General features: G+C 39.5%; 1 protein-coding gene across 1 annotated transcript in view; it reads right to left on the reverse strand.

Moving 5' to 3' along the window:
• COL19A1 (collagen type XIX alpha 1 chain) overlaps window positions 1–23820 on the reverse strand; it is a 309008-nt gene that overhangs the window by 163125 nt on the left and 122063 nt on the right. Inside the window, exon 13 of the mRNA XM_036318274.1 lies at window positions 7519–7572. Coding sequence (XP_036174167.1) covers window positions 7519–7572 — 54 coding nt within the window. The remainder of the gene's footprint in view (window positions 1–7518; window positions 7573–23820) is intronic.

The following is a 23820-nucleotide window of genomic DNA, read 5'->3' on the forward strand; positions in this document are numbered from 1 at the left end:
AAAATTAGTTTCACCTATTTCTTTTAACTTTCCTAATGTAGCTACTAGAAATGTTATATTTTTACATATGTCTTGAATTTGTAATATTATATTTTAAAATAATATTATATACATAACATTATGTAATACACAACATAATGTAGTACTCTGATATAGAGGTACAAAAAAAGAGCAAGAAGTTCACAAAGACTCTCTCCTTGACCAAACTTTAGTCAGGCTCCTTTGAGCTCTCTTCTTGACGAGGCCTCAATCTTGGTCCCCAGCCTGCCCCCCATCCTTGATATCTGATCAGGCTCCTCATCCCCCACATTTGATGTCTTTGGCCTGCCGTTAGCAAGAATCCCCCTACCCTTGTTGTCTGTTCTTAGTAATTTTCCATTCACTGACTCATCACTCTGTGGGCTGGCTATAAATCCCATTTGTTCTATTTGTATTCAGCGTTGAACACAATCTCTCTTCCCTATTGTAATATCCATATAAGCAATAGTCTTGAATAAAAAGTCTTCCTTACCATTTTAATAATTTTTTTCCTTAACAAAAATCAAGATCTCTGCCCTTATAGAACTCATGCTTTAAGATAAAGGTATTGACAATAAATAGGTCAACCAGCTGAATGTGATAGACGTGAAGGAAGTGAGAACTACTACTTCAGCTGGGGTGGTCGGAAGCAGCCTGTGTGTGGAGGTGACATTTGTTGTTTCAAAAGATCCAGCCATGCAATGATCCTGGGGAAAAGCACTGGGGTTGAGGGAACAGCTAGCACAGAGCCCTGAGGGTGAAAGGAGTGTCATGAGTAAGCAGGTCAGGAACCAGAGAATAAGTAAAGGTTAGCCAGGGGTCATGGCACACAAATTGCTGGCCATGGTAAGAAGGATAGGTTTTGTTGTAAGTACAAATGGGAAGCCACTTATTGTTTTAAACATGGAAATAACCTGATCTGACTGTGTTTCAAAAATAAACCACTGGCTACAACATGAAAATAGACTAAAGGCAGCAAGAGTGGAAGCAGAGAAGGCGCTATAGCAGCTTTTCAGTCAAGGGAGCAGGATGGCTGACACAGGGTGGTGGTAGAGAGCGAGAGAAACATCGATGTCTGAGAGAAATATTGACCAGTTGGTTTTGCACTTGTAATGGGGATTGAACATGCAACCTAGGTATGTGCGCTGCCTGGGAATCGAACATGCAACCTTGTTGGTGTATGAATGACGCTCAACCAACTGAACCAACTGAACCAACAGGCCAGGCAGGAGTCACATTTTATGCATAACCTTCAGTAAGTTACTTAAGCTTCCCTATAAAACACATTATAAATAATAGTTATCTGGAAAGCTTGTTCTGAGAATCATATGTTGTAAGAACACTTAGCACATGGTAGGTACTTAATAAATGCTGCTTCTACTTTTCAAGTCCAAGCTGAATGGATAATTAATAGTTGAGTTTTGTACTCATGTTGATGGATATGTACAATTGTGCTTTAACTCACATAAGGATAAAATGCAATTGAGAAGTATTGCTTTCGTCAAGCTTCTGCTTTTATGGCCACTGAAGTGGGCCCATGTAACTCATGTCTTCCTGTGACAGACAGAGTACAATGTTTTTAAGGCTGTGGCATCATAATAGGTTCTGAGAAACAGATCTGTAATGCTTTTTTCAAGTGCAATTTTTCTCCTCATGTCACACTGGTGCTGCTATCCATGGTTATTGAATACTGGGGAGAAAAAGACATAGTGCTCACCATAAAGCATAAAGAATCAAATGGAACAGACTCCGAATTCAATATTGAATAAGGTAGGCATCTATTACCAAGGTTCTCAATAAAATTCATGTGTATAAAGATTCTCAAAAGTACAGTAGTTGATTCTGTATGCGAACAGAGACAGAACTTCATCCAAAGGCAAGTGGAAAGCTGAAGGACGATTGTAACCACATTTATAAAAGCAGGTAGATGACTAAATTAGTTTTTATTGGAAGATCTACTCATGAAATCTAGCATTTTTGAAAATCAGAAGATGATACAAAATAATGTTATTTGTTAAAATTTTTAACCCATCGATGATGCTTTATCTATCTTCCACTGACTGCATCTTACTCCCCAGCAATGGCACCAGCTATTCGCTTTGTTATTCCAATATTTTTTTATTCAGGATTACAGATTGCATTGGTATAAGGAGATTAACATGATTATTTTAAGGACACCAGTTGCTGTAATTCTGATAAGGAATGTTTGAAAGACAATAATAAAGATGCAGAGGAAGAGACTAAACTCAATGATTGAAATCTACTTTTCTAAGATGATATAACCCCACACAAACAAATGAATGAATAGCTATTTCTATTAGAGGTAAACATGTTTTATTTAACAGTTTCTAAAAACAGCAAATGTTTACATAGCTCTTACTGTATGTGAGTCACTGTTCTACATGTTTTACACAGGATAAGTCCTATAATCCTCAGCAAAAGCCTTTGAGTTAAATATTATTAATATGAAGACCCCATTGTGTAAATGAAGAAACTGAGTCCAGAGAGTATAAGTAATGTACCAAGTAGTATGACAGCCAGGCAGTGGCTGAGCTGGGATCTGAGGCCAGGTAGTCTGGCTTCAAAGGCCACATTAACAATGTTGCAAGTCTCCCTCTCAAGTCTGTTCTGAGATGCTACTGTTGAATGTGTCTCACAGTAGGCCGCAATCAAAATCATTTAATTATAAACTAGAATGTTTTAAAGCTGGGGTCTTGTATTTTGAAGGCTAAATTGCAGCAATTCTAAAATTTGACAATTTCAATATATGTCTTCCATGCATTATTTAAACTATATATTTGGTATGCAATCTATAATAATAAAAGTGTAATATGCTAATTAAACCAGACAGCTGAACAACCTTCTGGACGTCCTTCTGGATGACCTTCTGGATGAAGCTGGGGCTGCGAGGGCCGAGCCCCTTGCACGAATTTTGTGCTTTAGGCCTCTAGTATTTAATATTTAAACTGTATGTGTTTAGTCAATACTGTTGGTCTAATACTCAAATATGCTAGAGATCAATCCACAGTTTATACACACACACACACATACACACACAAACACACACAGGGAGAGAGGAGGAGGAGGGGAAGGAAGAGGAGGAGGAGGAAGAGAGAGAGAGAGAGAGAGAGAGAGAGAGAGAGAGAGAGAGAGAGAGACTGACTCAAGCTTGAACTTAAAAAGAAGTCAGGGCCTTTTTTTTGTCCTAATGACTAAGATTTGCCACTGGTATTTAATTTAGTTGGTGAGCTTCAAGGATGCTGAACATTCTGCTCTTGTAAGACAGTCCCACATGGCAAAGAAATGTCTTGCCCCAAATGCCAACATTACCCCCTTGAGAGAGATCAAACCACTGCACCCTCCCCTTTAAACAAGGTTTGCACTTTCTGAAGTGAGCTTGCACATTTTGTTGGAAAGCTGGCACAGAAATTATTAAAAGATACATTTACATCAAGGTATATGTAATATGCAAGAATAAAGACTATAAAAAGGGCCTTTGGTTCATGTAGTAGAAATATTAAATTCTTCCAATTTTCTCTGACTTGGAAAGAAGCTGGAGTGAGCTGGCCCATTGATTTGATTCACTACACATCCTAACAGAATGTTCCTGAAGTTATAATCCCCATGATGGCTTGACTTCGATTCAAATGGAAATAGCTATTATAATAGCCTTCATCCCCTACAAATGTGTACCTGTGCTTATGGAAAGTCAAAGTCACTGTCATAAGTGCCGAGTGATTTTTAGCTTGCAGAGTCTGTTTACTTTGTTTGGCATTGAAAAATAGACAATAACAAGGGTGGCATGAGTTAGTGGGAAAATAAGAGGCTTTTCAGTTAAACGTGTAGGGTGAAAGGGGCTGGTTTTTACCATTTTCTAAAGGAACGTTGCTTAATTTCCCAAGCCTTTATTTCTTGACTGTGAAATAGTCTAGCTAGCCCATAAAGCTAGGGTGAGGATCGAATTTCAAATTCCTCATGAAAACAGTTGGTAAACAATAAACAACCACTACCAATGCTATAATAGCTGCACACTTGATTCTTCACTCCGATTTGTGGTAAAGGGGAAGGAGGAGAACTTCCATTACTTTCCTTATTTCTCTTTAGTCATGACTCCTAAATATCTTTGGCAAAATTAAGGAAAGGAAAATAATATCATCTACATGTTAATTAAGTAACCAACTGTGAAAAGCTAGTCACTGTGCTTTGTCATGCTTTATGGTGTACCTAATGAGCTACATTAGACAGTGATGTGGTTAAAGAAATGGCAGCCTGTGACTGGGGCATGTGAAGGACACGTCCAAGATTCTCCTCAAAGTGGAATGGTCATCGCGCTCACCAGGCTGTGGGCTCTCACGACAAGTTGATCTACTCAGGTTTGGACTCATACAATGGCGGCCAGAGTGTTTGGGCATTTAATGGGCACTCAAGTACATCTGTGTATCAGTTGATTAATTCTAAAAAGCCACGTCACCTTACTTTCAGACACCATAAAAGTTTTCCCCAAATCTTTAAGTTAATGTGAATGTATGTCAGGTTCCAATCCCTCAGGCCTCTTTTCAGCTTTATTCTCAAGTATTTGGGATAATCCTTTCTCTATTCCAATTCTAACATTATCTTAATAAACTTCTAAAAAATTTATTTTGCTTGTCTATCTCAGAAAGCCCACATAAATGTAGCTTGGTTATCTGTGCAACAATATAGTTAATTTGTTTCAACATTACTACATTTCCTGTAAGATAACATCTTTCCCATAATGAATGGTCAAAACCTTGGGTTATTTTTGAGTCTTCACTGCAATCAAGTACCAAATTGTATAGTCTACCTATGCAATATCATTGTGTGTCCTCCCTTCCATCTCCGCTATTCTAATTCAGGCTCCATATACTTATATTTTAGACTATTTTAACAATCTCTCAGTTTTTAAAATGAAACATTAGCAAATATTATTGAGAATATATTCACTCCAAAAAATTTATGAAGTACTAGGGATTTCAAGAAAAGGTCTTTGCTTTCATGAAGAGTATGATAGAAGAACAAACAAACAAAAAACACAGGCAAAAGCCCCAACTCTCCATAAAACAAATCTTCATTTAACACAGCTTGGACCATCTCTCCCCTCTGTGCAGAGGAGGAAGGACAAGCATCCTCACATACATACTTTCCACACTGTGGCTCCAGCTGCATTCCTCTTTTATTGTTCCCACAATGCCTTACATGTAGCAGGAATCCCAGAAAACCTGCGTGGATGCTTTAAATTTCCTCATGCTTTCCAAATGTACAATCTTAACCTCTTTGAAGGAAATCTTAGTTATGGGGGCTTCAGGATCTATTCGTAGTTCGTCACTTTATAGACTCTGAGAAGTAATTTTTCTCAGCTGGTGGCAGAGCTGGCACACAAACTGGACCCTGGCTTTCCACTCCGGAACTGGTACCACTGCATCAGGGACCTCCAATGACAGGGGAGGGAGGTGAATCAGAGGCTCCATTTAAATGTGTGGGCCCAGGGCTGTGACAGTGCAGGTCCTGATGTACAGCAGGAGGTAGAGAAGAGGCAGAGGCTCGCCTCGCTGCAAGCCACCGGTGCCGGCTCCTGTTCTCTGGTGTATAAATATGGCTTCAAAGGGGAGAGGAAAAAGAATGAGGGTCATACTGCAGATGCAAAGGTGGCTTCTCAGGAAGTAAATAAGAGTGAAGCCCTGGGTTCAGGCCTCATGCCAGTGTTCACCACTAACTCTCGGGGCTTTGGAGGAACCCTCCACGCCACTGGGGTGAACCTCTTACTTTGTCCAGAGGCCCCAAAGACTGTCATGATCAGCCTCCCTTCCCACGCAGTGACCTGCTACAGGCAAGATGGGGTTTGCTATAGAGGGATTTGATGCCTCTATGGCATTAAGGAATCAAATCTAGCTTTGTTATTCTTTTATCCATAAAGCAGGTAGCGTGGCCCTTCAGAGCCTTTCAAAAATGTTTTTCATGCAGGTGAAAAAATAAAATTGCGGGGAAAAAACCGATTCTCATTGTGGACACTTTCCCTGGTAAAGTTAGCGGATCTGTAGTAAGTGGTGAGGTTGATGACCTCAAGTAAGATTAATCTACATTTCAGAGAAAAACCCAGATTTGGGCCCTTCAATTTCATCATAAGAATCTAAGTAAAGCTCCAGGAATAACTGTCATAGGGGAAGGAGAGGAGATGGTAGGATCGGAGGTGTTACAGGCAAGGGTATCCATGAGGTTGAGGAACTCCGGCAGGGGAGGGTGAGCAACACAGACACACGTTTCCCTTCCTTTCTGCCTTTTCTTTTCACCACTGTGATCTTACCTTTACAGACCCTCCGTAGATGGAGATTTGGGGGAGGATGAAAAGTGACCCCTGGGTAAGAACACAGGCCACAGCAGAATGTAAGAAGTGAAAAGACAGAGAAAGGAAGACTAGACAAAATGCAAGCCAGAAACAAGGAAGAAAGGGTTGTTAAGGGTAACACAACGGCTTTCAACTACACGGGTCCATGTGTACACAAATTTCCTTTTTATGTTTTTAATCTTTATTATTGAAAGTATTCCATATGTCCCTCTCTTCCCCCCACTGACCTCTTCTAGCCCGCCTCGTCCCCACCAGGCCTTCGCCACCCTATTGTCTGTATCCATGGGGTATGCATATATGTATGCAAGTTCTTTGGTTGATCTCTTCTCACCCACCCTCCCTCCCCTGTCTTCCCTCTGAAATTCGACAGTCTGTTCCATGCTTCTGTGTCTCTGGATCTATTTTGTCCATCAGTTTATTTTGTTCATTAGATTCCACATATGAGTGCCATCATGTGATACTTACCTTTCTCTGACTGGCTTATTTCACTTAGCATAATAATCTCCAGGTCCCTCCATGCTGCCTCAAAGGGTAAGAGATCCTTCTTTTTTACAGCTGCAGAGTATTCCATTGTGTAAATGTACCAGAGCTTCTTTATCCACTCATCTGTTGATGGGCACTTAGGCTGTTTCCAAATCTTAGCTATTGTAAATTGTGCTGTTATGTGGATTGTTTTCAATAAATACCTGTATTATTTCTGATCTGTGGTTAGGAGCCCATGCATGTGGAGGGTCACCTGTAAACATTGATCTATGCCATTTTATCCAGAGTGCTTGAGCTTCCTTGGATTTTGGTACCCACAGAGGCAGTGTGTGTGTGTGTGTGTGTGTGTGTGTGTGTGTGTGTGTGTTTCTGCATGCACACACGCACACCGTGGAACCAACTAAGTTTTGGGGCAGTCAAAAGTTATATGCACATTTTCAACGGTGCAAGGTTTGATACCACATTGTTCAACAGTCAACTGTATATAAAGTCAAGGAACAACCTGTAGTTAAATTAAAACCTCTGGGTCTCTACTAAGCCATGTGAAAAAATTGCCTTTATTCTTACACTGTAGTTGAATCTTAATAGCATCAGGTAGCCAACATATTTCAGTAGCAAAATGTAAAGCCTACTAGAAAAAAGAGAGTTGGGCTTACATCTTTTCCATTAATGCCAGCCAGACCTGGATCACCTTTTTCTCCTTGTTCACCCTAGAAAGAAACAATTTATGCAATGAAAAATATTGTATATATATATACCTTTACTAAGAAAAAACAAAAGAGTTACACTGTTTGGGTATTTATAAAAATGTGATTACTTTGTTAATCCCTTGAAAGAAACATTTCCTTAAAAAATAATTCTGAGATCTAGAATCAGAGAGGGGTTTAAAGGTCCAAGAAAAGCTGCATAAAAATGATTAGAGTAGAAATAAAACAAGGATTATTTATTTGCCTCTATAAGCAATAAGAAACTTTCTGGAGGGCAATCTGGCAATATATATCAGGGTCTTAAATCTGTTCATTTCATTTGGCTCAGTGATTTCACTTCTAAGATTGTATCATAAGGAAATAATACAAGAGGAAAAAGAAATACAGACTAGGTTATATTACTACAGTGGGTATAAAACTGGTAGAGGAATGGTACCCAATGGATCAATATCTCACACTTATCAAGTTCTCTTAATCTTGGCATCATTGACAATCCTTTGTTTAGGGCTCTCCTCTCCATTGTAGGATGTTTAGCATCATCTCTGGCTTCTATTCACTAGAGGCCAGTAGCCAGCCTCTCCCCCAGCCCCTCTACCCTCAATCTTAAAAATAAAAATATCTCCAGACATTGCCAAATTTCCCACAGGGGGCAAAATTGCCTCCAGGTGAGAATCACTAATATATTATATATCATGAAGGTATATATAACAGATTTGTAATATGAAATGCTACAACAGACTGGAATGATATACTGTAATGAACAACATGGACTTTATTAAGAATAAATGTGCAGTCTTGTATTTAATTTAATTCTCTATAGGTTAGAGAGCCCACTTAGAAATGAAAATATTAAAGGAACAGAAGAAAATATAAGTGAACATAGCTTAGAGCTCATGGTAAGTCAGAGGTCTTTAAGCATGGAACCTAGAGAAGAAATTTATAATAGAAAAAATTATATATGTGACAAAATATTAATTATACTAGAGGCCCGGTGCATGAAATTCGTGCATGGGGGGGGTCCCCTCAGCCCAGCCTGCACCCTCTCCAATCTGGGACCCCTCAGGGGATGTTCGACTGCTGGTTTAGGCCAGATCCTGGCGATAGGGCCTAAACCGGCAGTTGGACATCCCTCTCACAATCTGGAACCACTGGCTCCTAACTGCTCACCTGCCTGCCTGTCTGATCACCCCTAACTGCCCCCCACTGCTGGCCTGGTCACCTCTAACTGCCCCCACTGCTGGCCTGGTCAGCCCTAACTGCCTCCCCCACTGGTCTGGTCACCTCTTACTGCCCCCCTGCCAGCCTGGTCGCCCCCCACTGCCCCCCCCCCCCGGCTGGCCTGGTCACCTCCAACTGCCCCCCCTGCTGGCCTGGTTGCCCCATGCAGCCTGCTGTTCAGTGGTTTGGTAGCCCCTCACTGCCCCCCCGCTGGCCTGGTCGCCCCATGCAGCCTGCTGTTCAGTATTTTGGTCGGCCCTCACTAACCCCCCTGCTGGCCTGGTTGCTCCATGCAGCCTGCTGCACAGTCATTTGGTTGGCCCTCACTAACCCCCCTGCCAGCCTGTTCGCCCCATGCAGCCTGTTCGGTCGTCCGTTCAGTTGTTTCGGATGCAATGGTAGCTTAGGCTTTTATATATATATAGACTAGAGGCCTGGTGCACAAAAATTTGTGCACTCGGGGGGTCCCTCAGCCTGGCCTGTGCCCTCTCGCAGTCTGGGGCCCCTTGGGGGATGATCACCTGCTGGCTTAGGCCCGCTCCCTGGAGTATTGGGCCTAAGATGGCAATCAGACATCCCTCTGGCAGCCCTTGGGGGATGTCCACTTGCCAGCAGGGAGCAGGCCTAAGCTGCAGTTGGACATCCTTAGTGCTGCTGAGGAGGCTGGAGAGTCTCCCACCACCACTGCTGTACTGGCAGCCGTCACCCTGGCTTGTGGCTAAGCAGAGCTCTCCTTGTGGGAGCGTGCTGACTACCAGGGGGAAGCTCCTACATTGAGCATCTGCCCCCTGGTGGTCAGTGTGTGTCATAGTGACCAGTCATTCCCAATCATTCTGTTGTTAGGGTCAATTTGCATATTATCCTTTTATTATATAGGATACTTGCAAGACAACACTAAATACCATAAGCTAAACTAAAAGGCAAGTGAAAAAAATGGGGAAGAGTATATGGTGGCTTACTAGCTAACACACAGTTTTTATCATACATAAGAAAAAGAATAATATCCCAATTGGTAACTGAGCAAAGGATATATCAGGTAATTTACTACAAGCAATAAAAAAGAAATGCAAGATGACATTAATATTTTAACTGGTATTAATTCATCAGGTTATATTTGGGACTAGGTGAACTCTAAAGCATCTCCATTGTAAATTCTATCATTCTTTGGGGGATAAAAAGGCAGGGGGAATTCTATATCCAGACAAAAACATAATGATATTCAAGCATTGCATACTAAATAACTCCTAAACAAAAGAAAGTTGACAATAGTAACCAGCTGTTACTTTTTTATTCACTGAGAAGAAAATGAGTAAAAACACAGCACTACAGATTTAAGGTAGAATTAAAGGAAATTTTATTTGCCATCAGAGGTTGTTGGAGAATAGATGCATTTAGATTGCTTTTCAGTGTTTGGATAAGTTCAAAAGCAGAAAAAATTAAAAATACAAACCCAACAGAACATCTCTGAAGATTTCTTGGAAAATACAATAAATCATTCTAGACTGATAGAATCTTAAGTGCAATCCCAATCAAAGGAAAGAGGATGAATGGGAATTAGATTACATTTAAGATTTTTCCAATGCCTGTTCTTTGATGAAACTAATTTCAAAACTATGTGAAAAATTAATGTCCTTCCCAACAAAACCACAATGCTTTGGTATTTAAACTATTACATTTAGGTAAGTAGTGAAACCTTTTTATAGAGGTTGAATTAATCAATTATTATCCATTATGCAGGTACAGTAGTTATTAGCATTACTAATGTTTCAATAGATACCAGCAATAATATATTAGCTCCTGTTTTATATGCCTTACTACATGCCAGAAGCCATGCGAAGTGCTTGCATAGTAAGGACTCTTTTAAATTCTAGCAGTAATTATAAGTGGGGGTTCTCAGCTCCATTTACCGATGATAAATTCACATCTCAGAGGACATATGTAACTTGCACATGGTCAAAGAACTCCTCCTATTATCTCGCGTTATTTGCTCAATTACTTTGATTCACAGGGACTTTCATTCAATTGGTCTAATTTGACCTTGTACCACATGCCCTAAGCTTCCTTCAGTTTTCCGCTCAAGTTGTGGTGTTCAGTTCCTATGGAGTCTTGGATGCTGTCCACATTTCACCTCAAGCTCAACTTTCCTTCCTATCTTTGTGTTCCTGACTGTGGTGTTTCTGAGGCTGGAGTATTTTTTCATCCCCAGAAGGCAGCCTGGAAGGAAGGTGGGGTAGGGGAGGGTATAAGATCCCTGGAAGCAGTCTTCCACCAAAGAGTGACAGGGGTGGGTGGATTCATGCGTCCATTTCCTAGCCTATAGAGACAACTACAAGGCATGTTCCCCATGATTCCTCAGAGGGTCCCCAGCATAACTCAGTCCCAGTTCCCTACAATGATAACCAGCTTAAAACATACCCTTTTATGAACTTTTTCTTGTTACTTGACTTATCCTCCCCACCCCTTAACACCTGTTTCTTGAGATCCGTCTCAGATAAACTACCTGCCCCAGGCATTGTCTTGAACCTTGTTTCAGGGCAACCCAAGTGAAGGTGATGTCCATCAGCCCCCAGGGTCTGCATTTTTGTCCATACTCACAATTTATCCTTCAACAGCTCTGTTATCACCACTCTATACTAGTATACCCTGGATCTTCTTCATCTTCCCGGTGGCGCCAAGTTCAAAGAATCCAACTATCCATCTTCTCTCTTGTTCCTAAGCTGTTGACTAATTCAGGAGAAAATTATATAATGGGGCAGTGAAGCACCATTATAAATTCATGATGACTAACCTCATTCTAGGTCATTAATCTACTCTATTCCCTTCAAATCCTTAGTATTAGGGTTTCTGCTCTTACTCTCAGATGGCCATGCTTCCTGCAGAGAAAGCAGAAGCCATCCAAGAAGCTTTTCCCTTAATGCCTTGAAATCTATGAATTAACTTACATCTATACCACCATTCCCTCTATTCTTATGCATAGAAGAGCTGTTTCATTCTCTCTTTAATACTTATCCCCCAACCTGTGCTTTCAATTCCATCTATTTCTTCTCATGCAATTTATGTTTAAACTAGAGGCCTGATGCACAAAATCCGTGCATTGGGGTGGGGGGGGGGGGTCCCTCAGCCTGGCCTGCAAAGATGCCAGCATCCCTCACCTCAGACTCTGGCCTGAGGCCCCTTGCTCTCCTCTCTCTTCACCCGGCCAAGCACACATGTTCAACTTTAGAAGTTATTTACTTACTGATGGTTAGTAAATAACTTCTAAAGCTGAACGCATTGCCATGAGCCCAGCGTTCCTTGCCAGGGACTCCAGCCCCAGGCTCCTCCCCTCTCCTACTTCAGTGTGTCACAGATGCTGGGCTGGCATCGCAGTGAGCCCAGCATCCCTCACCATGGACTCCAGCCCAAGGCCCCTGCCCTCCCTTTCTTCCGCCCGGCCGGGGCGCAGACACTGGGCTCGCGTCGCAGTGAGCCCAGCATCCCTCGTCGTGGACTCCGGCCCAAGGCCCCTGCCCTTCCCTCCCTCTGGCCAGGGTGCGGACACGGGGCATCCCTGGAGGTGGACTCTGCGAGCCCAGCATTACTTGCTGTGGACTCCGGCCCAAGGCCTCTCCCCTCCCCTCCTTCAGCACAGACGCTAGGCTCACATTGCTGAGAGCCCCGCATCCCTCGCCGCGAACTCCAGCCCAACGCCCCTGCTCTCCCCTCCCTCCATCCGGCCAAGGCGCAGATGCTGGGCATTCCTCGAGGCTGACTCTGGCCCAAGGCCCCTCCCTACCCCTCCCTCCATGCAGCTGGGCCAGACGCTGGGCAATTTGCTGGGCAACACCGCCAGTGTCCCATCCTGGCCACTATGGGCGCCACCATCTTTGTCGCAGAGTGATGGTTAATTTACATATTACTCTTTTATTAGATAGGATTGATGCCCTTTCCTCTGAATCCTCAACATCCTTCCTCCTACTCACATCTTTCCAACTACAGTGAAATGTGCAGTTGAACTTTTATGGAAACAAAAATCTCTCACTTGCATCTCCTGTCAGTTTCTGCTTCATCTGCCTCTGTCCATTTTCAGATAAACATTGAAGCAGACCTCCCAGACTTCTTGTCTACATTCCATTGCCTCTAACTCACTTCAAAGTCTACTCCAGATTGCCCTGTACCCTTCCTGCTCCTCAAAAGCTGGTCATTCCAAGGTCTTAGGTGCCACCATTAGACACCTTTTGGTGTGTTTTCTTCTTTGAGCCACTTATAGCATTTAGTATCTTTTATTTTGGCCAGCACCCTCTGAGCAATACTTGCTTGCTGAGACACTATAATATTTGGTGTTTTTTTTCTTTCTACTTCTATAGCCACATTTTCTCATTTTCTTTTGTGCTGGGTGCTCTAGGCATTTCTAGTCCATAGGGATCAGTACCAGGTTCTTAAATTTTCCCTTTCAATGGACTTCCTCTAGGTATCTTCTCCACTTTCATAATTATAGTGACCATGTATATGCTAATGAGTCTCAAATTCCTACTTCCAGACTAGATATCTTTTTTATTTTTAAAGTACAACTTATACACCATAATAATGACATGTTTTACATGTACAGTTCAATGAGTTTCATTACAATTATTTCATTGTGCAACCATCACCACAATTCAGGATTAAAATATTCCCATCATGCAGAAAGTTTTCTTGTGTCAAATTTGTAGTCAGTTGCACATCATATCTACAGCCCAGGCAATCACTGATACACTTTCTCTCTCTCTCTCTCTTTTTATTTTCTTTCTGGAAATTTCATATACAACATGCAGCCTTTCTTGGTCTGGCTTCTTTGATGCAGCATAGTGGTTTTGAAGTTTACCCATTTTGTTACAAGGATAAGTAGTTCATTACTAATTTCTGAGCAGTATTCTTAGTATGGATACATGTGCGGCATTTTGTTTATCCATTTACCAATTTCCCATATTTAGCTATCCTATATAATAAAGGGCTAATATGCAAATCAACCAAACAGTGGAACGACCAGTTGCTATGATGCGCACTGACCACGAGGGGGCAGACATTCAATGCAGGAGCTGCCCCCTGGTGGTCAGTGCACTCCCACAGGGGGAGTGCTGCTCAGTGAGAAGCTGGGCTCATGGCTGGCAAGTACAGCGACAGTGGCGGCAGTCTCTCCCGCCTCCACAGCAACGCTAAGGATGTCCGACAGCTGGATATCCTCCGAGGACTCCTGGACTGCGAGGGGGTGCAGGCAAGGCTGAGGGACCCCCCTCTTCCCCGAGTGCATGAATCTCGTGCACCACGCCTCTAGTTCTAAATAAGGATGCTACAGACAATGACATACATGTATTGCAACTTCTCCTGGGTAAATAAATATCCTGGAGTATAATTACCAGATCATATAATAAGTGCATGTTTAACTTTTTAGGAAACTTCCAAACCTATTTCCAAAGTGCCTGTATCATTTTACATTACCATCATCAGCATATAAGGGTTTCAAATTTCTACTAATCCTCACCAACAGTTGGTATTGTCAGTCTTATTTTATTACAGCCACTCCAGTGGGTGCAAAGTGATACCTCACTGCAGTTTTAATTTGTGTTTTCTTAATGATTAATGATTTTTTTTATGTGCTTATTAGCCATACACATATCTTCTCTGATGAAGTGCACATTAAAATCTTTTGCTCATCTTTAATTAATTTGCCTAACTTATCATTGAGTTGTAAAAGTTTTTTACATATTATTTATACAAGTTCTTTAGATACTATCAGATATATAATTTGCAAATATTTTCTCCCAAAATATAGTTTGGCTTTTTATTTTTATAATGGTATTTTTAAATTTTAAAATCTTCTACATCTTTATTGAGGCATAATTGACATACAATAAACTGCACATATATGATGTATATAACTTGATAAGTTTTGATATGATGTATATAACTTGATAAGTTTTGATATATGTATTTGCCCATAAAAACATCAAATTAAATAACAAACATTTCCAAGGATTTAAAACTTTTTTTGCTTTTGCATTTCCTTAATGACTAATGCTGAGTACTTTTTTCATGTGTTTATAGAGAGTGTTTATTCAAATTATTTATTCATTTGTTTAAAATAGGATTTTTTAGAGTTATTTATATATTTTGATAAAAACCCTTTAATGATATATGTAATTTGCAAAGATTTTCTCCCAATGTAGTTTGTTTTTTCATTCTTTTAGCAGAGTCTTTAAAAAATGATTTTAAATTTTTATAAACTCTAACATATCAACTTTTTCTTTTATGGATTATCTTTTTAGTATAATATCTAAGACTTTATTTATAAATAAACTTAGTTATTTTATAAAGTGGCTATATGTACCTATAATGAATAATGTGACAGATATGAATTGAAATTCTTTTATTTAAAAAATAAATATTTAATTGTTCCAACAGTTTTGTTAAAAAACTATCCATTATCTAGTGAATTGTCTTTGTACCTCTTTTAAAAGTAAGTTTTCCATCTATATGTGTGGTTATTTCTGGGCTCTATTCTTTTCCATTTGTCTATTTGTCTATCTTTACACTAACATGACACTTTCTTTATTACTTTATCTTTATGGTAAATATTAAAATCAGATAGTATTAGTCCTTCAGATTTTTCTTTAAAAGTTGTTTTGGTTATACCAGGTTATTTGTATTTCCACATGACTTTCATTTTTATATTATTTTATTTTTATAAGAGACAAAGGAGGAAATTGTTAAAGATACCTGCTATTCCATTTTCACGTAGGGAAACAGTCTGAGACAAGACTCCCAGCCCAGTGCTAAGGGAGCCAAGCTGTTCCATCCACGACACATGATTTTCTCCTCCATGACAGAGTTGTCGTCACTGGGGCGTAGGAGATGATTTTTAGAATACTCAATACCTTTAAATGGATATCAGAGTCACTAATGCATCATCTAAATACAGCCTCCTTTGATTTTTTTTCCTCCTTTGATTCTTTCTCTACCTGTTTGGTTTAATCTGTGATTATACCACTTTGTTGGACTTAAAACTCTATCTCCCAAGAGCTTTAATCATGTCTCCACCTAGCTTCTCTCACCACATAGGAGAGGATTAAAGATGAAGAGCAGCAACAGGCTTGATGAGGTTTAACCTAGTCCTGCAGAGAGCAGCTCAACTTGCCTTGGCCACGCAAAGCCTTCTCCCTGCCTCTCTCTCCACAGATCCCTGTAGTTCTGCACAGATCCCTGGGTTCCAAAGGGCCATGCTAGAATTTAAATCACCTGAGGCAGTGGTTCTCAACCTTCCTAATGCCGTGACCCTTTAATACAGTTCCTCATGTTGTGGTGACCCCCAACCATAAAATTATTTTCTTTGCTACTTCATAACTGTAATTTTGCTACTGTTATGAATCATAATGTAAATATCTGATATGCAGGATGTATTCAGGCGACTCCTGTGAAAGGGTCGTTCGACCCCCAAAGGGGTCGTGACCCACAGGTTGAGAACCGCTGACCTGGGGAGTGGGTCTGCATTCTCCTTATTCACTGGTTTATCTCTAGCTCCTAGCGCAAGAGCTAAACTATAGCACTTTCTTGCCCTGGCCAGTGTGGCTCAGTTGGTTGAAGCATTATTCTGCACACAAAAGGTGATGGGTGCCATTCCCGGTCAAGGCACATGCTCAGGTTGCAGGGTCGATCCCTGGTCAGGGCATATGTGGGAGGCAGCCAACTGATGTTACTCTCACATTGATGTCTGTCTGTCTGTCTCTCTTTCTCTACTCCTTCCTCTTTCTAAAATCAGTTAAAAAAATAAAATGAACTACTGTAGTTTCTCAATTAATGATTACTGAATGGATTCATAAATTAATAGAAAGGCCCTAGCCAGTTTGGCTCAGTCTATAGAGTGTTGGCCCGCAGACTGAAGGGTCCCAGATTTGATTCCGATCAAGGACACATACCTTGGTTGCAGACTCGATCCCTGGTCCTGGTCATATGTGTGGGAGGTCACCAATCCATGGGTAGCCCCCATGTGTGTGTGTCTCTCTCTCTCCCCTCCCTTCCTCTCTCTCTAAAATCAACGAAAAAATATCCTCCGGTGAGGATTAACAACAACAACAAAAATAGAATGGATTTAAAAAATCTGACAAGGAAGCTTAGCTCCATTGTCCCTGAAAATTCTTTTGACTTTATGGGCCCACAGCACTGGAAGCCAAGATTTCTGAATGGCATTTTGCTCATCTGTAGACCTCAGAAGATAGTCTCTGTCCTTCCAGCACTGGGGGGGAAGGGGGGCATTATGGTGATTGTGAATAAATACATAAATATAAATATATATAATCATAAATTCTCCTTGAGTTGAAATTTAATGTCCCATTAATCCCATTTTAAAGATGAAAAAAAGGCATGAACATCTAAGTCAAGCATTTAAAGCCACTCATGAGTGACTTGCAGGGTAGGTGTCCAGCTGACAGACATGGAGGCTCTACTGCCCAGTTTTCTTCTAAGAGTAAGTAAACTGCCCATATGACTTTAGATTACATTTAATGTAATTTTGGTATGGTGGCTACCCATGTGCAAAAAAAATAATAATAATAACTTCAGTCCATAAATCTCATCCTACAAGAATACGAACTCAAATGAAATTTAGACTCAAATATAAATCTAAAACTATAAAATTTCTAGAATAAAACATAGAAGAAATCCTTTGTGACCTTGGGTTAGGTAAAGGCTTTTATTTTATTATTTAATTTCCATGTGCCTCATATCATTTTAATTCCTTTGTTCTTTTTTCACTGCCTTCATTTTATTAAAAATATTTTTAGCATGCCATTTTAGTTTTCTCTTATGAGTAGCTTTTGTGAGAGTTTTAAAAAGTATTTGCTCTAGCACTTACAATATGCATCTTTAACTTATCACAATCTATTTCAGCTAATACTGACTTAATTTCAGTATACTATGGCAAATTTGCTACAATTAAGCTTCATTTCCTTCCCCTTTTAGTGTATTACTATTGTCACATATATTATATCCATCTGCTATAAATCTAACAGTACAGTGTTATGGTTCTGCTTTAAAATATGCTTTTAAGGAAAAGAAGGAAAGAGAATAAAAAGGTATACATTTATACACACACACACACACACACACACACGCATACAAATACAGAATCTTTTACATTTACCCATATATTTACAATTTCCAGTACTTTTCCTGCCCTCTTATTCATTCAAATTACTATCTCTTATCATTTATTTTCAGCCTGAAAGATTTCTTTAGTAACTCTTATAGGTCATGTCTGCTAGCAAAAATTCATTTTACTTTTTGATATTTGGAAATCTCTTTATTTTTGCCTTCATCTTTGAAATATATTTTCACTGGATATAGAATTTTTGGTTGACAATTTCTTCTTGGATATGTCATTTTTACTGTTTTCTGGTCTCCACAGTTTCTAAAGAGACATTAGCCACTATTATTATTGTGATTCCATGTACGTGATGTTTTTCTCTTGGTGCTTTCAAGATTTACTGTTCGTCTTCAGCTTACCAGCAGTTTCACTATGATGGGTCTAGATGTGGTCCTCTTTGTGTTTATCCTACTTGAGTTCTATTGAGTTTCTTGGATCTAGAGACTAGTATTTTTCATCAAATTTTGGAAGTTTTTGGCTCTTGTTTGTATCTTATTTGTCTCTTTCCCCTCCTCCTGGGACTCCCAGGACATAAACTGATTTCCTTGGGGTCACTCCTGTGTCCAAATAGTTTAGTCATCATCCAAGGGTTTAGACAGAAGTTGTGTTCTAGCACCTCAAGTCCATAAGGCTTCCACCCTTTCCTGATCAATCTGTGGATGGGCTGGAGAATTAATTTAATGTTGTAGCCCTTTGTCAGATCTTTCTTTTCCCTTCTTTGCTGGGCTTATTCAGATTTCCCCTGCATATGTACATGGTTTCCCAGTCATCCTTTTACCCTGTTAGATTACATATATATTTTATGTAAAATGCAAATATATTTTATATTATTATATGTGAGAGCAATACAAACTCTAAGAAAATAAATTTATAAATTTTATAAGAAGACTATGAAACATATTATTCTCAGCTCTATTGGAATAGAAATAAATCTACTTAGTTTAGGTGATCAGAAACAAAACACATTTCTTTGGTGAATTATTAAGGTGTAAAGATTAAATAAACTCACATAATTAGTTTTTCAGTAATTTAAACTATTAAAGTATTTTGTTGATTATAAATACACACACATAGTATACCAGTAACCCATATATATAGATTAATCAAAGAAGTTATAAAACAGAACTTTTCTAAATAAATTATTTTCTAAGATAAAGGTATCTGTGACTTATACCTTATAATAGATAATAATTTACTGCTTTGTTGTTGTTATTTACGATGATGAAAAATAAGTGACTAAGTATGTCCCTGGCAGCTAAATATATACTGAGAAACATGATAGATTTTCAAAAACTGTCAAGCCAGAGGTTCTGTGATCTACTGAACTGAGTCTGCCACTTGGAAACAGGAGGTCTGAGTCTAATAACATGTCTGTCTCTGCAGCTGTGTGAATCTTCATAGTCTTTCCCATTATTGGCCTTTTGGGATTTTAACTGGCAAAAGCAACTAACTTCTTTTTTAAAAAAATATATTTTATTGATTTTTTACAGAGAGGAAGGGAGAGGGAGAGAGAGTCAGAAACACTGATCAGATGCGTCCTGCACACTCCCCACTGGGGACGTGCCTGCAACCAAGGTACATGCCCTTGACCGGAATCGAATCTGGGACCCTTCAGTCTGCAGGCCGATGCTCTATCCACTGAGCCAAACCGGTTAGGGCGCAACTAACTTCTAAACCTACCTAAGTAGTATTGTTATAATACTGAGATGAAAAAAAATTATATGTAAGGTGCTATATTATGAATTACATGGAGGAGGTCAATGGGGGCAGGGGAGGAGACACCTGTAATACTGTCAACAATAAAAATAACTTTAAAAAATAAAGCATGACTTAACACATACAGGATGCATAAAAATAAAGGCTGAGATAATTTTGTGTTTAGAGACCAATGCCCCTGCTTTACAAAGCTTCAAAATGACTGTCTTGATAGACTTACTTATTATGTCACAAATTGAAATTCTTTTATCTAAATGGATTACAGCCAAGATTACTCACCTAATTGCTTTTGTGACATAAATCTAATTAAGTTATCTCTCCAAGGGGAAGAACTTAATCTAACAAAATAACTTCTATAAAATCAGTCATATCAATTTCCTTTAGTAACTAAACATGCAGATATATTAATAATTAAGATTATAAACTTATTGTGGTTCATATTTTGTATATGAAGAACAAATAGTTTTCAAGAAACACTCTCTACAACTCAACCATAGGAAGACAAACAATTCAATGAAAGAAATAGAAATAGTCCAAATGCTAGCAAGATGGTATGCTACAGTCCACCCTCCCACTTAGCTTAAAATTGTGGTCACTACTTTAGGTATGACAAATAATATGACCTAAAGTATTTTCAGATTAGCTAAGGGGGCAGTTTGGGGAGAGGAGAGATATGGAGAGGGGAGGGGAAGGAAGGGGAGGGAGAATGAATGAATCCTGGGAAATGTGAGATAACAAGAGAGTGCCTCTTTAGGGAAGCCAGGCCTAAGGTGATGTCTGAGCAGGTGAATGGAGCATGAGCAGGGAGTGGCAGGATGTGAGGTATGCTGATATAGGCCCTCTCCTCATCAGTCTGGTCTGCCTCTCCTAAGATGTACATAGGCAGAGACACACATTAGGTCTCCCAAAAGTACTTCTGAATAAAACATCATCAAGAGGAATTTCGAATTAAAAAATGGCATTTTAAATGAGAGTCCTTCTGGCTGATTTGGAACTCATTCCATATCTAGAGTGAATTCTCAAAACTGCAAAGTCACCTGGGAATTAGTGTAAAAATTTCTTCATTATAATGATATATGTAATAATATTTCAGGCCCTTTTCAAAATTCTCTATGTCATTTCATTTTGCTGATGAGGAAAGAAGATGAAACTTTATACTCATTGGAGAGAGACAGTTCGTTCTCTCACGGCTGCTGCTTGGGAATCTAGTGAGAATGACTGATCTCCACACTCATCACAGGCAAATCGAAACGAGGTCCAAGGACCCATTCCTCTCATGCTGTCTGTAATTTGCTTTTTGTTTGACCAGGATGCATGGACTAGAGAGTTTTCTTCTCTGTTTGCTTTGGCATTAAATCTATAAACTTTCTACGAGGTCTCACTCAATTAGAGTCAGCAAGATTTATAAAGGGAAGAATTTAACACCAGTAAAACCTTTCAGGGCTTCTGTTTCCTTATCAATAAACTTGCCTAATAATGTCATCTATCTCTTGGCATTATTTTGAGCTGCTGCCTGAGAAATGTGTTTATAAAGTGTGCATAAGTGTTACTTATTTCTGTTAAATCAAAACATGAATTAATGTAACCTTAAAAAACTGATCATTGTGATTATGTAAGAGAATATGCCTACTTTTAGAAAATACACAATGAAATATTTAGAGATAAAGGGCCATGACATAAGTAACATTCTCAAATTACTGGTATATATATTTGTTTATATATAATTATATATAGCTATACATATAAATATGAGAGGGAGGGAAGTAGGGAGAGAGAGAGAGAGAGAGAGAGAAAACACAAATGATTTATCATTTGAGTTAAAGGTTATATGGATGGCTTCTGTACTATTTTTTTACAACTTTTACTAATATTACTATTACAAAGTTTGTGGCTTAATTTTACTCATTGAATCTTGACTGAGGGAAAAAAATCCAATTATACATGCAAGACCAGAAAATGTCTTAACCGACCTTAGAATCTCAAACCCCATACTAAGTAAAATTATTCCCATTAAATTCTTGAAAGGCTTATAAGTTTACCTGACTAAGGTAGTATAAAGTAATCAGAGAAGTTGATCACATAACAACTCTATGCAATGCCTTATGCCAAGCACTGGGGATATGAGGACTCAACGTTGCTATTTAGAGAAGACTAGCCTCTGATTATTGACAAAGGAGCCCACAACTTTGAGAGCCACAGGGATTCAATGGTGAGGTAGGTACTGTGGTCATTTGTGGTCAGAAAGTCTTCGTGTTGGACATGAAAACTAAGTTAGGCTTTTAAATATAATTAGGACTTAAATAATGTGCAGGAGCCTGGACCATGTTATCCTAAAGCAGTGGTCAGCAAACTCATTAGTCAACAGAGCCAAATATCAATAGTACAATGATTGAAATTTCTTTTGAGAGCCAAATTTTTTAAACTTAAACTATATAGGTAGGTACATTGCTATTAACTTAATTAGGGTATTCCTAAGGCTTAGGAAGAGCCACACTCAAGAGGCCAAAGAGCCGCATGTGGCTCGTGAGCCGCAGTTTGCTGACCACGGTCCTAAAGGATAGAGAAGAGTTGTCAAAGATGCCTGGTTCATGTCAAAAGGATTCAGAAGCTAAATGGAAGAGGTTCCTACTGACCAAGAGTGAGACAATTTGAGGTCAAATAGGAAAATTACAATATATTTAAATACGTTCATAATACTAAAAAATAAATGAAATAAAACATAATTGGTAACCATCGAAAGATATTAGAGAATCAGCTCATTATTTTGAAAAATGGTTTATCAATGGAAAGAATAAAATATTTATCAGGACTTTCCTTTGTGAACCATACCACTGGGTAATCAGAGAATAGATGAGGGAAAGTTTGCCCTCTAGACATATTCCAGCTAATAAATGTAGTAGAAGTGATAAAATTAAAATATTGTTATTGTTCAACCCTAAGTGAGTTAATGAATGTAGGTATTGATGATCAATGGCTGCTATCATCACAAAAAGAAATTTTCCAACGTTAGGTCACTTATGATAGAAGAATGCCACACCACTTATGAAGTAGTTTTGCCAAAAATATCATACTTAAATCTGATCTAACTACTCATTTAAAGGAAACACAGAGATGAGGAGAACATATTAAATTACATCATGGAGAAGTAATAAAACCCAGATTGGGAAATTCTTCAAGACAAACAACACTGCTTCCTTAACAAATAATTTAATGAAAGAAAACAACAGAAAAACAGAGACAGAAGCGGGTATTACAGATTAGTAGACACGTAAAAGCACAGGAACCAACGGGAATGTGTGAGCCTTTATTTGGATCCTGACTAAAGCAAATTGTTTAAAAAATTAATGACTTTTATTATACTGTTGGAAATCCAAATACCAAATGACTATTTAATGACATTAAGAAATGACTGTTAAAGAGGGAAAGGGGGGTGGAGAGGTAGGGGAGGGTAAAGGGGGGATAAGTGGTGATGGAGGGACACTTGACTTAGGGTAGTGAGCACACAATACAATGTATAGATGTAGAATTGTATACCTGAACCCTATATAGTTTTATTAATCTAAAGGATATAGATTAATAAATAAATTCAATAAAAAATTTAAGAGGAGAAACCAAGATGGCGGTATAGGTAAACACCGAAATTGCTGCCTCCTACAATAACTTCAAAAATACAAGAAAAAGACAAAATGGACATCATCCAGAACTACAGGAAGGCTGGCTGAGTGGAAATTCTACAACTAAAAGGAAAGAGAAAAGCACTCTGAGACTCAGGAGCTGCGGAAGTAAAGTGCAAAGGTACGAAGGCTCAAGCGCGCTCGCGGAAAGGGGCTGGTACCTGAGGATGCGGCTGTCTTTTTGAATCAGGTGGGAGTCACAAGCTCCTGACTGCTCTGAACTCCGGTTCCGGGAAGTCTCTGGGGACCCAGGACTCATACGGGGAGAAACTGGACTGTCTGGCAGCGGCAGAACTTGGAACTTGAGGGCAGCTTTCCCTCAGAGGTGCTTGCAGCAATTAAATTACCGGGACACCAAGACGCGAGGCCCTTTAGGGCAGGGCCGAGGATCAGCCATAGCTGCTTGCTCTGCCCTGTTGATTCCTTGAGACCCTGCCCCACCCAGGCTGTGGCAGAGGCTTTTGCATATGAATGCCCTGGCCCTTT

This window comes from Myotis myotis, unplaced genomic scaffold (genome assembly GCF_014108235.1).
Source record: "Myotis myotis isolate mMyoMyo1 unplaced genomic scaffold, mMyoMyo1.p scaffold_m19_p_7, whole genome shotgun sequence".
NCBI classification, from domain to species: domain Eukaryota; kingdom Metazoa; phylum Chordata; class Mammalia; order Chiroptera; family Vespertilionidae; genus Myotis; species Myotis myotis.